The sequence below is a fragment of the Melanerpes formicivorus genome, unplaced genomic scaffold (assembly GCF_026170545.1).
Source record: "Melanerpes formicivorus ecotype bairdi unplaced genomic scaffold, bMelFor1.0.p_v2 SCAF_14, whole genome shotgun sequence".
NCBI lineage: Eukaryota > Metazoa > Chordata > Aves > Piciformes > Picidae > Melanerpes > Melanerpes formicivorus.
Window position 1 is genome coordinate 1,732,039 of NW_027142366.1, and position 16,363 is coordinate 1,748,401.

Consider the following 16,363-nt stretch of genomic DNA (forward strand, 5'->3'; position numbering starts at 1 on the left):
CCCAGTTCCCAGGCTTTTAACACACAGCTGTGGTTGGAACTTCTTGGCTGCACAGCCACTGCCCCTCCTAACCACTGCTAATGCACTCAGGTGAGGGGCTCAGGGAAAACACGAAGCGACCTCAGCTCCACTGCTGACCAAATTCAGCTGGAGAAATGGGGAGGGGCAACTCTTGCCACAGACCAAGTGGAAAGCACTGCCCCCCACCCAGCCCAGCCCGGCCGCAAGCACCACACCCTTCCTGCCCTGAGCTTTGCAGTAACTTCAACAACAACCACTGGAGTAGTTTTCCTGAAAGGCAACACGAATGCTGTCTGTTGTTTCGTTTCTTTCCAGACACACTGGGTGTGGACAGCAATTCTCTCCCCTCCTGTATAAAACCAGGAGCAGAGGAATATCCTCAACCCTACTTGAGCTGCACAGAACCAGCCACACCTTCAGCAGTCCATATGCTAGGAGGGCTGCACTGACCCACACAGCTCTGACCTGCGACTGTACCCCAGACCTGAGTCTTTCAGCCTCCCCTCCCTACCAGCAGGTAGAAGCCAGCCCCTTCCACGTCAGCCAGCCTGCAGCCTGCCCCCCTGTGCTGACACAGCCCCATGCAGCATCCTGAACACCGGAACACACACCTCGGGCAATTCCTTTCAGCTGCTTAGTTTTGGTTTTGGTTTCCCCCACCTCCTTCTAACCAAGATGCAGCAAGTCCGTTCAGGGAGATGCCCTCCAGGCGGTGGCAGAGCACCGGGACGTCCCTTCCCACCTGCTCCGCGGCCGTCTGCGGCGCTGGGGAGCGCAGAGCCGGGGCAGTGTTGCCACCTCGGAGCGGGCCCCGCCGAAAGCCGAGCGCGGCTCAGCGCCGGCGAGCCCAGGCACGCAAGCTGAAAGCGGGGGGCTCAGCTCACAACGACCAGCTGCCAGTGCCAGCCAGCTGCCAGTGCCAGCCAGCTGCCAGTGCCAGCCAGCTGCCAGTGCCAGCCAGCTGCCAGTGCCAGCCAGCTGCCAGTGGGAGCCGCTGCTAGGGCGGGAGCTGCACCTTCCACCAAGCACAATTAGTCAATCGAGTTAACGACTCCGGGCGGCACGTTACAACGGTGCGCAGCTCAAGAAGCCAGAGGAGATCAAACAGCCTCCCTCCTGCCGCTCACACGGGCTGGGGGAGAGGGGAAGAAAGCAAGGGAAAGGCGGCTTCAGAGTTTCTCCGGTTTAATGTCGTCTTAAATCACGTTAGGCTCCAATTCAGCTAAAAATAATTAGTCGCCAGAACCTGTTGGGGTTTGCATCACCAATACTTCATTTAAAAGTAAATATCTTAGTGTTAATCTTCCCTTTTAAACTCTCTTTACAGAAACAAAAGAGCTAAAAACCATAAATAAGAGGGCATTAAAACCATAAAAATGACATCTGCCAACGTCTTAATGTTTTGTGTTGTGGTTTGGTTTTTTTTCCTCTCCTTCCTTCCTTTCTTTCTTTCTAGACTCGATAAACCTATCCAAACCAGGCAGTTAAATAAAGAACCACGATACAAAAATTAGCAAAGGGGGGGGGGGGGAGGAAAAAAAGGGAGGGAAGGGAAAAAAGGGGGGGGGGAAGGGGGGAAAAAGAGGGGAAAAAGGGGTGGGAAAAATGAGGGGGAAAAGGGGGGGGGAAAGGAGGGCCAAGGGGGGGGAAAAGGAGGGCCAAGGGGGGGGGAAAAGGAGGGCCAAGGGGGGGGGGAAAAGGAGGGCCAAGGGGGGGGGAAAAGGAGGGCCAAGGGGGGGGGGAAAGGAGGGCCAAGGGGGGGGGGGGAAAGGAGGGCCAAGGGGGGGGGGGAAAGGAGGGCCAAGGGGGGGGGAAAAGGAGGGCCAAGGGGGGGGGAAAAGGAGGGCCAAGGGGGGGGGGGGGAAAAGGAGGGCCAAGGGGGGGGGGGGGAAAAGGAGGGCCAAGGGGGGGGGGGGAAAAGGAGGGCCAAGGGGGGGGGGGAAAGGAGGGGAAAGAGGGGGGAAAAGGAGGGGAAAGAGGGGGGAAAAGGAGGGGAAAGAGGGGGGAAAAGGAGGGGAAAGAGGGGGGAAAAGGAGGGGAAAGAGGGGGGAAAAGGAGGGGAAAGAGGGGGGAAAAGGAGGGGAAAGAGGGGGGAAAAGGAGGGGAAAGAGGGGGAAAAGGAGGGGAAAGAGGGGGAAAAGGAGGGGAAAGAGGGGGGAAAAGGAGGGGAAAGAGGGGGGAAAAGGAGGGGAAAGAGGGGGGAAAAGGAGGGGAAAGGGGGGGGAAAAGGAGGGGAAAGGGGGGGGAAAAGGAGGGGAAAGAGGGGGAAAAGGAGGGGAAAAAGGAGGGGAAAGAGGGGGGAAAAAGACTATCAGGTAACTCTGCAAAACTCAAAATATGAGACTGTACTAAACAACATATGTGCAAAAGTATACAAGAGTAACTGCATATAGCAAAGGTTAAGCCTGAATTAGTTTTTAAAGCTCGCCCCGGTGAGACTGAAGTCGAAAGTTGTCCTCACTGCATCCTTTTGTTTCCTCTTCCAGCTCAGGTCGTTAAGTCGAATGAAACACAGAACCAAAACAACCCAAAGCAAAACAGAAACAAATGCACATGATAAACTTCCAAAGGAAGCTGGTACTGGAGAAGCAGAGAGCAGGACACTCACTCAGCAGGAGTGCAGCATGCCACTCGACAGCGAGTTCCTCGGGAGTCCGTTGGGAGTAGTGTACGACTCGACACTGCGCAGGACGGCACACGGCATACCGGCACCTCGGGCAGTGTTCCTGGGGGCTTGGGGGTGGGGGGGGGTGTTTTTTTCTGCTGTTTTGGTGGGGGTGGGTTTTTTTTTTGGTGGATTTTTGGTTGGTTTTGTTGGTGGTTGGTTTGTTTGTTTGTTTGTTCTCCTTTTGAGACAAGCTTGCTTTCACAGTCACACCTCCGGAGAGGAGAAGCGGTGCGATCTGCGCGGTGCCAGGTTTAATGCGTTAAAAAGCAGCCCCCCCCCTCCCCTTCCCCTCCCCTCCCCCAGCCCTGGGCCCTCCCCATCGGTCTCTTCTAAGAGCAGAGTAAGGACTATGGGTGAACCAACAGTCTAGAACTGTGTGTAGTTATGTGCAAAACATTCACTAGCACTCTGAACCTCAGGTCTATCATGTCGGGCGTGACAGATGCGAGCACAGAAGGTGAAAGCTGTCAGGGTCCAGCACCTCGGCTGACACCCACAGAACAGCCAGCGCAGCCTCCAGTGGGCAGGTCCTCCCCCTAGGAAGTGTAGTGAAATGATTTAACAAAGTAACAAAATGGGCAGAATCTGACTTTGGTGGGAAAGTCTGAACACCTCAGGTAATGCTCAACAAGCCAAAGTAAGGTACCATCTGTAGCAAAGACTAGATTGAGATTAACTGGTAAGTAGAGACAACTCCGCAGAGATCGTAACTGTAAACTGCAAATCTACTTCCAAGTCTCTTACACACCGCTCAGTCCACACAGGCCACGTTCATTCAGCTGTAAAGACTTCAGCCTGGAAACACTATGAAAAGAAAAGAACAAAAAAAAAAGGGGAAAAAAAACCCAAAAAACCCAAAGTTCCTTTAATTGGGTCTTTATAGGAGGAAAGGGTTAGTCGTGTTTGTCGACTGGGAGGCTGCCGGCGGCATTCCTGTACTGTGGAGAGGTTGGGGCATTGATCCTGCAATGCTCAGCCCCTGGCCCATCCTCGTTATGGAGGCCACAGCGCCCATCGCTGGTATCGGGGCCATGCCCACGGGCACCGGGGCCATGGAAGACAGAGGTATTGGCTCCATGCTGATCGGCGGCACCGCGCTGAAGGAAGGGCTGCTTCCCATCACGGGGCTCGCTCGCATCTGGTTTAGAGTGAGGGGCTGAGGCTGATTCACTTGGAAGGGGTTGATTGGAGTTGGTGCTGTAGCAGCGCCTGGTTTTGAGAGAGGGAGAGGGGAAGAGGGAGAGAGATCACAACTCCACGAACACAAGGCTTTGGAGATCATCTTTGCTGGCAAAGAACATCCTTCTAGACATCCCCAGATGCTCCCAACCCCAAATCACCCTGGAGAAACCTGCAGAGATGCCATGCAGCACACTGCAGCTGCACTGGGGCACAACCAGAGCCAATTCCTGGAGCCTACCAACGTCACAAAACATCCCCATGCTGGCTGACACTTTTCAGGGCTGACACTTTTCACCAGAGGGACAGATTCTGACTTGGTTACCTGGAACACTCCTAACCATGACACCCAGATCACAGAGCCATAGCATGGTTTGGGTTGGAAGGGACCTTAAAGATCATCTAAGTTCCAACCACCCTGCCACGAGCAGGCACACCTCCTACTAGACCGGGTTGCTGAAGGCCCCATCCAAACTGCCCTGGAAACACCGCCAGGCTCAAAGCCTCCACAACTTCTCTGGGCAGCCTGTTCCAGTGCCTCACTGCCTTCATGGGAAGGAATTTCTTCCTAAAGTCTAACTGAAGTGGAGCTTTTCCAGTTTGAAGTCACTACCTTTCATCCTGTCACCCCATGGCTTTTTACAAAGGCCCTCTCCAGCTCTCCTGTAGCCCTCTTCAACTCCTGGAAGGCTGCTATGAGCCTTCTCTTCTAAAGCACTGACCAACCCCAGACCTCTGGAGCCCAATCACTAACTGCCTTGCTCAAATTTTACTTCAAACACACATTTCAGAAGAGAATTGCAGCTCTAGCACTCCTCTGTTGCCTCTGCTTCCAGACCTCCTCCAGTCCCCCCCTTTCAGGAGCCGTGCATGCCTCTGGCACCAGGTTTCCACAAGAATTCACAAAGTAAACAAGTTGTTTCCGAACTGCAGCGGTGCTAGGAAAGCAGAGAACTTTTCCCAGCGTTTGAGGTCCTCTGGGCTGCTGCCAACACTACAAATTCCTTTCACTGGGGATGTGCTGCCTTATTTGGATGGCCCAGTGACCCCTCACAAACTGCTGGTAGTAACCGGTGATGGCAGACCCGCAGACTTCCTCTCGCTAAGCACTGCCAAGGCTGCTCAGAATTACTGCGTTTTTCCTACCCAAGGAGTTTAACAAACTGGGGAGGGTGGGGGGTGGTTCCTCCCCCCTCCTCCTTTTTCTTTTTTTTCCACTGGAAAAGACAAATAACTCCTGAAAATAGCACTTGGAAGTCTTTCACCACAGCAGTGCCGTGCAGAAATGTCCGTGCAGGGCAGCAGATGTTTTACAGCACATCTTCCACGTGCTTGGTGTCACCCTCTAAGGCTGCTCACTCCTAACAGATTGGCCCAATCTGCACAACTGCAATAGCCAATTTTCACAAGACTCCACTGAGTGTGTTTTGATCAAAACCAGTTTAGCATGCTAGCCTAAAGACAGCCTAACCAGCAGCCCACCAGGCTATGCTGCAGCTTGCCATCTGGAACCTCAGGCTGCAGGCAGAGATCACAGAATGGAAGGAACCGTAAAGATTTCCAGCCTCCATGCCACAGGACACCTTCTGCTAGAAGAGGTTGCTCAGGGCCCTGTATAACCTGGCCTGGAATGCTTCCAGGGAGGGAGCATCTCCAACCTCCCTGGGCAACCTGTTTCCAGTGTCTCATCACCCTCACTGTAGAGAATTTCTTCCTAATGTGCAGTCTGTATCTACCCTCTTCAAGCTTAAAGGCATTGCCCCTCATCCTGTCACTACAAGCACTTGTAAATAAAACTCTTGTGCATAAAACTCAGCCAGCAGATCAGCTGCAGACACTGCACTTGGAACTACGATGTCTCACCCTGCTGCTCTCAGTCATGAGGCAATCAAGCAGAACAATCCCAATCCAGTTTACTTCAAAATCAAACAGGACTGAGTTATGCAGAGTTCTCCTGCAGGAAGGGAGAGCCAAAACAGAAAACTGCAGGAGGGTGCAGGAACAGACCTGGTGCCAAGAATGGATTCAGTGAAGTAACAGGTTGTGGTGGCTTAGACACGAGTGAATCCAGGTTCACCAAAGCAGCGTTGGGGCCCAGAAAGGACTCCGGGGTTTTCCGGGCCGCGCTCTGCTTGCCTGATGTCACGCTCGAGTGCTGGGAATCAAAGAGATCAGGACTCGTGGTACCGCTATGCTGAGATGGCAAAGTGGAACCTGATTCAGCTGCAACAACACAAAGAGGAGAACACAACTTATCTCAGTGATCTGCACAGTCAGGCCAAGAACACCCTGACGGCCGACAGCTGAGGTGCTTCCAGAGCTAGCGCCTCTATCAGTCAGACGGAGATGGCTCAGCACCTGGCACCCTCACAGCAAGCAAGCAGATCCACATTCTTTAGAAGAGCATGAAGCAGCCATGGTTAGAGTTGCAGTGCTCTACTGAAGGTGCCACCTGACTTGCCCTGATGAGTACTCTCACAGCACAGACTGGACTAAGAGTCTGCAAGGAAAGGACACTGTGAAAGCCTTGGCTTCTGCCCTTGCACTCCACCACTGCTGCTCCCTAGCTAGCTTGATTCCACCCAGGTCGTTCCCTTCGTGTTGAAGGAGCCCAGCTTTGAATTAGTCACTGTCCTTCCAGACAGAACCATCCTGGAAGTATCAAGGCACTCACAGGCTCAGGTCTGGCAGTGTTTGAGTGACTAATGACCTAATGAAAAGTAAACCCAGGCCTTCACAGGGTGTGTTTCCTGATCTTCCTACTGTCCTTACACACTGGGGTTTACAGGTTTGAGCAAGGCACTCTGCCTTGCTCTGTTTGGCTGAGCTTGAGCCAGACCCCAAACACCGGGTACTGTCAACTTAGCAGGCAAACATTTCTGGGTCAGTGCAGCAGGAGTTACAAAGTGAAGTTCTTTGGTTTACAGCTGCCAAAGGCTCACTCCCCACAAGTTCATGCACAGGCCAAAACGTTAGCAGCCAGCTTCTACGGCTGCATGCCGGCGGCTTTGGTCTCTCCCGTGGTGACTCTGGGTTTGCAATGCCAGCCCAGAACAGAGCCACCTGCTGCTGAGCCTGACACCCGACCTGGCCACATGCTCGAAGTGGATCCATACCTGGCTTTTTGGAAGTTCGAAGTGTGTCAAATTCAGAAAAATCATCTTTAACTGTACCATTCAAATTACTGAAGAGGTCAAAAGATGTACTTCCTGTCCAAAACAAGAAGACAGCCCTGTCAGTAACGCACCTTGGGATGCAGCACCCACCTCAGCCTGCTCACTGCTAACTCAGTCATGTTACCCAGCAGCCGCTCGGTCCGGTTCCAGGGCAGCCTAAGTGCTCCTACTCTTACTGACGCACAGGGAGAAGGATCTGTGCTGTCTCACAGGACAAGTAACTCAGAGCAAGGTGTTTTCAAAGCAGGGTGAGGCACCCCTCAGCAGGCTGGGGTTTGCTGAGCGTCTGCACTACGTACAGACAGGGATATATGGCTGCAGAAGGAGAGAACAGCATTGGATTTACAGCCTGAACTATGAAGTGGGTTAATCAGCCCTCGGGTAAAACACACCTCTGGAGCCAGTCCCAAAGACAAACATAGCACTGCTGCAGCTTCAGGGGCGATCTGACTTTATGCTTCCACAGTTAAAAGGAAGAGGAATGCAACAGAGAAGGTTATCTATGCCGTGTAGAGAAGGTGAGGGCCTGTTAGCTAAAGCTTGCCCATACTTTGCAACCAATGAAAACAGAACATCTTCACAATGTGAGCACAGCCTTACCTCAAAACTGAGGAAGAAAAACCACACCTAAATGAACAGCCATCTGAAAAGCTTTCGAGTCCCCCCCCCACACACACACACATTTTTTTCCCTGTTAAAGGGTTGCTCTTAATTTAGTTTCAACCTTCAATACATTTCAAGCAAATGAAGGTAGAGACTCAGCTCAATACAGAGCATAAAAAGACAAAGCCATCGGAATGAGTAAAAATTAGGAACAACAATGCCACTGATCCAGAACAAAGACCCACCACAGCTGAAGAATCGCTCCCATAAGCAGCCAGTTATTGCCCTTTGCCCAGGGAAAAGCTGATTAGGCAGCACTAACGTCTGCAGGGCTCAGATCCCTTTGTTTATTACATACAGAGATGAATGACCAGCAGAAAAAATGCCTTTTGGATGCATTTAGCCACGGAGCCAAAGTGAAAACAGCAGGTATTAAGATTCATCAAGGTTGCATTAGTCACAGAGAGACTAGCCAATTACATCAGCACCTTCTGCATCTTGCAACAACAGCGTAGGGATAGCTTTCACACCCTCCCTCTCAAGTAGCAAACCTTCATTTGCACCTCTAAACGTCTCCTCCCGGCATGGAGCTGCTCCACCTGTCAATCTACATCTGTGGAGACCTCCATCTGCATAGCTATTGATCATGATGAAAGGTAAAATTATAGCATCATTCATTCCCAGAAATTAAGGCCTTGTCCAATTAAAGTCCATTTAACCATCCAACTGCAGCAGCAGTTCTAAGTGCTCAGCACACATCCTCACAGAGCAAGAAAAGAACGTGGGACAGAGCACAAAGCAGCAAGGTGATTTCAGAGCTCCAAGTCAGAGCAATTACATCTAAAGCTCTTTTTGCTGCCTGCTATTACAAGTCCCATTTATTTTACAGACCAGCTCTGCAATTGCTCAGCACATTACTTCTTTTAACTAACCAAGGCAAGAAAATGATTCAGATTTCACCCCCACTACTCAAACGATACAGATATGGGAGGAGTCTGTTTCTCACCAGAAGTAGACAGAGGTTTGTTTGCAGGTGCTGGTCCCCAAGGATCCACAGAGGGTTTTGCTGCAGTAGAAGATGGCTGAGCAGGAGCCCAAGGGTCAACGTTTTTGGAGAGAGGCTGAGCTGTGGTGGATCCTGCTGGTGCTGCCCAGGGGTCAACAGAAGCAGCTGGTTTGGCACCTGCAAGAAGAGCCAGCAGGAAGACGTGTCAGTGAAGTTCCCTTTGGAACACTTTCCCTGCAAATTGATCTCTCTTCTGGTCCATTCATGTCAGTGAGTACTGAACTGAAATAGGAGAAGCAACTCAACATCAGGAATGCTGGAAAGTCTCAGCATCTGTGTCACACCACCAAAAACACCAGCACAAGTAACCTCTGTAAAACCTGCAGTTCCAACCAGGACACACACTGCCTTGTGTTACAGACACTGCCACCAAAATGGGCAGACCTGGCTGAGGGTGACCAAAAGCTAGGGCACCCTTATGAACTCAGGGGTAAGGAGGATTCTGAAAAGCCTCTGTGTACAAGGTGGGAAATACACAATATGAAGACTTGGACAAAGCAATCTGAAAGGCTCAAAGGGAACAGCTGTCAAACTCTCTTAACCATACTGCTGTTTATCATCAGCTCCCTCCAGCTAATTGTGCTTTTTGTTCCCATTTCTAAGGGCTCATCCTGACACAGAGCTAAGCTGCCCACTGACATCTCTTCCTCTATGCTCTTTGCTAAACCCAATGCCTGTATCTTCAGGAGGAGCTGCTGGAACATGTCCAGAGAAGGGCAACAAAACTGGGGAGAGGTCTGGAGCACAGTCCTGTGAAGAGAGACTGAGGGAGCTGGGGTTGCTTAGCCTGGAGAGGAGGCTCAGGGGAGACCTTCTTGCTCTCTCCAACTCCCTGAAGGGAGGCTGTAGCCAGGTGGGGGTTGGTCTCTCCTCCCAGGCAACCACCAATAGAACAAGAGGACACAGTCTCAAGCTGTGCCAGGGGAGGTTCAGGCTGGGTGATAGGAAGAAGTTCTTCACAGAGAGATTGGCCATGGGAATGTGCTGCCCAGGGAAGTGGTAGAATCACCATCACTGGAGATGTTTAAGAGGAGCCTGGCTGAGGCACTTGGTGCCATGGTTGAGTTGATCAGATGGTGCTGGGGGAGAGGTTGGACTGGATGATCTTGAAGGGCTTTTCCAACCTGCTTAATTCTATTCTCAGATGCTGAAACTCTTCATTCCTACAAATACTGGTGACCAAACAGCTTCAGAGTGTGCACAAGGTTAGGGCTGCTTACTGTGAAGTGACAAAGGAAAAGGAGGAGGAAAGAGAAAAAACCCTTGCCTTGCTATATACAATTTCCTGTTTTTTTTTCTTCTTCCTCTCTAACCTACTAACTTATTGCTGTTCAGCTTAGGTGACCCCTTCTTCCTTCTACCATGAAATGAAACTGCTCTGGCTTATCAGAGCAGGAACCTGCGGGAAGGGGAAGCTGGGACTCGACTGCACATCCTGCGCGGCTCCGCGGGGCTCAGTCACCCTCAACTCAAACACTGCATCCAAACATTTCCCCTTCCCAGTGAACCTTCTCAGCCAGGCATGGTTTAACTGCTGAAGAAGCACAACTGTATAACCCAAGGGCAGGACAGCATCATCCAGGCAGCACACAGCTGCTCTCTTTCATCACTGCCTGCGTTTCAAGTCATAACTGAACGTTGGTTTCGTTTCTAACGCTACACACGAACGCCCTTGGCATCACAGGGTCTGCTGAGGAGGGACTGGGGGGACTGGGTTCAGCCTGGGGAAAAGGAGGCTGAAGGAGAGACCTTCTGTTGGCCCCTGGAATGTGCTGCCCAGGGAGGTGGTGGAGTCAGTGTCCCTGGAGGTGTTCAAAAAGGGATTGGATGTGGCACTTGGAGCCGTGGTTTAGTCACTCAGGAGGTGCTGGGTGATAGGTTGGACTTGATGATCTCTGGGGTCTTTGCCAACCTTAGTGATTCTTCTGACTCTTTACAGATCACTCAGAGGTGACTGGAGCAAGGTTGGAGCTGGTCTCTTCTGCCTAGTAACAAGTGACAGGACAACAGCCAATGGCCTGAAGTTGCACCAAGCGAGGTTTAGGTTTGGCTAGTAGAAGAAACTTCTTCACTGAACAGGTCCCCAAACACTGGAACAGGCTCCCCAGGGAGAGGGCTGAATCCCCATCCCTGGGGGTGTTTCAAACAGGCAGAGATGCAGTGCTGAGGAACATGGTTGGACTCAACCTTACAAACCTTTTCCAAGCAGTATGATTCTGTGATGCCACAGCAGCCTTGGCCATCAGTGCAGCACTACACACAGTGGTGGAAATTCCAGTTTGATCTTGGTCTTCACTTCACCCACAGGCAGCATGGCCTTGCTGCAGCTTTGGAGAAGGAAGTGCTACAACTCCCCTAGTAAGTGCAACTATTCCCACAGGGATACTTCCATTTCTTTTATCCACCCTCAGTGCTGAGCTCCTAGCAATGCCACACAAGAAATGCTAATGACAGCACTTCCCATAAGAGAAGCTTTCCAAAGTGCCTTTTCTCTCGTAAAGAGCAGAAAATGAGAGCACTTGGGAAGATACCTTCCCCTAGCTTCCATTAGCTCTCCTGAAATGCCAAAGCACAGGCAGGATCTGAGAAGTACAGCTTAATGAGTCACTCTTATTGGCAGTTAAACTCATACATCATACACCTTCAAGACTATCCTCAGGGGCCACATGACCAGCAAGCTGGAACAAGGAGCTGCTCTATGGCATTAATAAAGTTGGAAGCCACTGGGAGGAACTGCTGCAGCTGCCACTGGTGCAAGGAAAAGCTTGTCAGAGGATGATCTACTGAGCACAAGATTCAAGATGCATTTTGGTTTTTAACCACAGAAGAATACACTCAGCAGCCTGAAGGCACTGAGCTTGGACTTTCTGATTCAATGCTTGCAGTTTATCACTAAAGAAATTCCATTTAGAACAGTGAACCACAGGTGGCCCAGCAGCCATGCAGGTGCCTTTAATGTCACCAGGAGGAGGGGAAAGAAAGAAAGAAATAAAGCCTGCTTTTCATTATTAAGCTTCAGAATTTTCATCAGGAGTCTGGACTGTGGTGTGCTGAATGCTAATGCCAATGACTTTGAAGCACTTTACAGTGGAGGTCATAGAATCAGCAGCCTGAAGCAAAACTGATAGCACTAAGCTGTTGGTCCTCATGAAAAAGCTTCCCCCTGCACAGAGACCCCTTGCCTCTCAAAACAAAGACAGACAGATCCAAATAACAATAATAACAAGACTGGCAGCTCCAATTCCACAGCTGTGGCAAAGAGGAGGAACCATCAACTTTCTTATGCAATAGAGTAACTCCTTGGACAGCCTTTGGCTAGCCCACAGCACAGCACACTACCCAGGCAGCAGCACACACAAAAGCAAACACACAAAGCAGCTTAGTTGCTCCTCAAGAGGTGAAGCACTGGATCTTTCACTTCAGCAAGATGCCACAGCTTCAGAATCAAAAGCTGATGAAACTCAGTGAGGATTTCAAATGGCAACCTCCATCTCTCTTTTTCTGTTGTTCAGTATATAAATGTCCATTTGCAGCCTTTAATCCATTTGGTCCTGAGGGTGTAACACACTGCATTTCACCAGGAGCAACTGAAGATGTAGTTAATTCAGACCTACAATCTTCCTAACCACAGCACTCTGCCTTACTGGCAACCCATGACACTGGGCACAAGCAGCAGACAAAGCCTGAGCCTTGCCCCATCCTGAAACAAGTTGGGTTTGCTGTATAGACAGCTGAAGCTTCACTCAAGCTTTCTTGAGATTCAAAATGCACAGAGAAAACCCCAGCTGCTTAAACCTCAGGAAGAAGAGTGCAACTTCCATTTGTTTCTGCTTGGAAATGTGTTAGAGGAAGGTTAGACCTAGGGCAGGGGATGCAATCAGAACAGATCACTATCCAGCATGACCTAAGACACAGAGATACTTTGAAGAGCTCCACATGAAAATGCACAATCCTTTAAACAAGCATTTCTGCTGGCAGTTTACTCTTACCAAATGATTGCCAGGGGTCAGAGGCAGTAGCTGCAACTGTGGATCCTCCCCAAGGATCGGTTTGGTTTGCAGCAGCGGGAGGTCCCCAGGGCTCCGTTTTTGGCGGGGCGGGTGCCGAGGAGGGCAGGGCGTCCATGAGGTCCAGCAGAGTGGTGTGCTGAGGGCAGGAAGAATCTGAGCTTTAATCAAGAGCATCACCCCTTGGAAGACAAAACCCATGAGAGTGAAGAAGCACTTATTATGAATTTTTTTTCCTTATACACCTGCATTGACTAGTAGTTTGAAAGCTAACCCGCACGGAAGCAGCTTTAAGCTATACAACAAAGCCATCCCAGCAGCATACAAGAGCTCAGTCATTAAGCTATGTTGTGTTACTGTTTTTCAGCTTTTGGCAGCACAACCAGGAGTTTCTTAGTCGAAGGCACTACCTCCTTCTTTTTGGGAATTTTAATTGTGTCTCTGCGACTCTCCTCCAGAGCCATCTGTAATCTCAGATCATCTCCGCGTCTGAGGCGCTCCTCCTGCAAAGGAAATCAACACTGTTGATACAGACCGTTAGCCTGGGCTGGGCGGCTCGCCTCGCTCCCTCCTGGCGCCTCGCTCCCTCCTGGCGCCTAGCCCCCTGGGCAGGACACGGCCAGGGAGGGCCTGGCGCTGTTCCCCGCCGCCCTAAGAGTGACGTGCCACAGGCACCTGCCGGGGGCTGCCAGGGCTCTTCGCTGGAACTTGTACACACAGCACAAGTAGAGGGGAAATGATTCTGGTGGTTCTTGCCTCAAACTGAGGCCAGGAGCACCCTGACTCCCTAACACCTGCCGGCATGACTGGATCTATTTGCCTGACTGCAGTTCACCCTCCTGTAGTTTTACTCCTCATGGGAAAGCTACAAAGGAAATGTTCTTTCCAGAATTCAATGCTGGAAGCACCACAGCACTTCAAAAGAAAGTCAATAGCCCATCTCCAAATTACGGTGATGAGCATTCAAATCACCACTGAAGGACACAGGCATTTGAACTTTAGTTCTCCTGCCTTCTTTCAGCTTCCCTCTGCTCCTGATGTGACTGTTAGCAAGAAGTGAAATCATCTAGCTACCTCCATGCCTGTTCTGTAGGCTTTTAACATCTAGACTGCCACGTCTGTGGTACAGCTAACTACTCTAAGGATCTTTGCTTGCATCATGTTCTTCAGAAGTTGACTAATGCCCCAGCTGGAATTTCCCTGGTGATTTTTGTTTAAAGCTATTTCAACTGATACTCTGATTTTGAGATTCTTTCACTTCATTGCTCAACAATGACAAAGTTTACTGGATGATAGCTTCCCCTTTCCAAGCACAGAGATACAAATGTTTAACATCCAGCAGCAAACTAATCTTGCAACAGGAAGCCTCTGAAACACTACAGGCACTCAGCATGGCTGACTTCAATTTTCACTCACAGCTGAGATTCAACAACTTTGTTATATACTAACATGCAATAAACCTTATCCACAGCTACAGCTTTTACTCCAAATCCAGAATGAGCCTCCTAGAAGTTAACACAGTAACATAACCCATGAGGTAAGATGAGGAATCAATGCATCAATTCTTTTAAACCAGGTTCTGCACATGTTCTAGAAGTGTGTGTCAGGTCACCCTTCTGCTCCAGACAATCTTACCCAGTGCACAGATCACTCAACCTGTCACTGTAACCAGAATTCACCGACACTGCTCATGCGGGCCCCGTTAATGCAGGCTTTCAGGACTAGTCATGTTTTCAGTGCTTCCTAACTGAAAACATCTTCAGTAATGTGCTGATTAACATCCTCCCACACCAAGTCTTCTTTGCAAAGTGACTGTCATCTTCCACTAGTCTCAACAGCTCGGAGGCTGAAGTTACTTTAAGAAAGAGAGATTTTAAACAAAATACGAGAGAGTTAACATCTTCCCCAATGGCCTTTCTGCTTTCTCTCCCCCTATTCCACCTGGAGCAAAGCCAAGCTGCCATTGGAAAAAAACCAACCAAACAACACACAGCACCAAAGCAAAGAGGATTGTAGACTCAACTATGAAAGCATGGACACTGGAAAACCTACACGGGAACTGACCTGCTCCGCCACTTCTCGGCTCATGGCCAGCGCCAGCTGCAGTTGGAGCTCCTCCTCCCCGCTGGTCTGAGGCCGAGCCTGCTCGAGCTCCGAGGAAACTCGAGGGGATGTAGCTGTGGAGACAAAACCCACCACATTTAACACACCCAACAATGAAAAGGTATGTCCTACCACAAGGTGAGTGGCAAAGCACTGGAAAAGCTTGCCCAGAGAAGTTGTGGAGGTTCCAAACCTGGAACCACTCCAAGCCAGGCTGGAGAGGTCTAGTAGGAGGTGACTCTGCCCATGGCAGGGGGGTGGAACTAGACTTTTAGCATCCCTTCCAACACAAACCATTCTATGATTCCATGGCATCAGGTTTCATTGTCTGAGCAGACCACCCCCCCAACTTTCACATAGCCATTCTGAGAGGTCTCCAGCACAGCAACAGGTTCCCTGGGTGACAGGGACCACCAATGTGCTGAGCACCAGCAGCTCCCTCACCCAACCACCAGCAGCTCCCTCACCCATACCAGATAAAGGTCCTACCAATGCTGAGGTTAGCCAGTCTGAACAATTGAGCATGCAAAACTTTGCAAGACAGTTCCATCCTGCAAAACAAAGGCTTTTTGTGCTGGTGGGGAAGCAGGATCAAGAAGAATCACCAAAGAATGCTGGATGCACTGCCTTAGCTATCAGAGCTACAAGGGACAGGACACCAGCTCCAAAAAGCTACAGAATTAATTGTTCAGGACAACATTTATTGATATTTCCATAAGGATTTGCTGGGAGTTGGCCAGTGTCAGGGTAAAACTGGATACCACCCACTCCTCTGTAAAATAATACAGTCTTAATGGGACAGATAAAGAACTATTCTTGACTGTTAGAGAGGCTCAGAGTACAAACAAGCCAGCTATTCATGCTCCAAGTTTACAGAAATACTCTACCATTCTCCCTGTTGAAAAAGAAAAGTTTGGTATAGAAGTTGTGGGGGTTGTCTGGCTCTTGTTGCTGGTCTTTCTTTGGATGAAGATGACTATTAGCTGGTAATCTGCCCTCCTCCTCCTCAGATAACAGTCAAGCTTGACAGCTCAAATACAATTTCTTCATACACAAATCATCTTTCAGTTGTGTTTTTACTACAGCAGAACACAAAAATTCCCACCCCAGTGGGACACCACCAGGAGGTTTAGCACTAGACAGTAATTCAACTCTTTCTGTGCTCACTTCCTCAGATAGTTCTCTAGCATCAAAATAATTCACACAGAAATTGTCTTATTCCAGCAAGGAAGCTTGTGGTTAAGGGCTGGAATGATAATCAGGTTGGCAAAACATATACTGACATTTAATAAAGAGGAACTGTATTTTCAAACCAGTGTGTCAAGCTCAAAGAAATCCAGTTCCTCTTTAACAGCTCAGTTGGGCTTGTAAAGACTACCTTCCCAACTGTCACTTGAAAACCAACTTTTCCAGCCACTACTTTAACCCTCCAGATATTGCCCAGTCCTGACTGCCACCAAGTATTACAAAATAAAACCTGCAACCTTCCCTCTCAGCCAGCAGGAAGGTGACTCTGTGAAGAAGGACTGACTTTCAAACG

General features: G+C 50.0%; 1 protein-coding gene across 2 annotated transcripts in view; it reads right to left on the reverse strand.

Annotated features, from left to right (window-relative positions):
* Positions 1-3,537: 3,537 nt before the first annotated feature.
* Positions 3,538-16,363, reverse strand: part of EPN2 (epsin 2) — a 49,031-nt gene continuing 36,205 nt past the window's right edge. Inside the window, exons 3-9 of one of the 2 annotated variants that reach the window (XM_068146525.1) lie at positions 14,785-14,897; positions 13,131-13,223; positions 12,703-12,859; positions 8,654-8,830; positions 6,985-7,077; positions 5,876-6,091; positions 3,538-3,898 (exon numbers count right to left, since the gene is read on the reverse strand). In XM_068146525.1, the coding sequence (XP_068002626.1) occupies positions 3,567-3,898; positions 5,876-6,091; positions 6,985-7,077; positions 8,654-8,830; positions 12,703-12,859; positions 13,131-13,223; positions 14,785-14,897 (1,181 nt within the window). In that variant the 3' untranslated portion in view covers positions 3,538-3,566. The remainder of the gene's footprint in view (positions 3,899-5,875; positions 6,092-6,984; positions 7,078-8,653; positions 8,831-12,702; positions 12,860-13,130; positions 13,224-14,784; positions 14,898-16,363) is intronic. The other variant, XM_068146526.1, reaches the window with a different exon arrangement.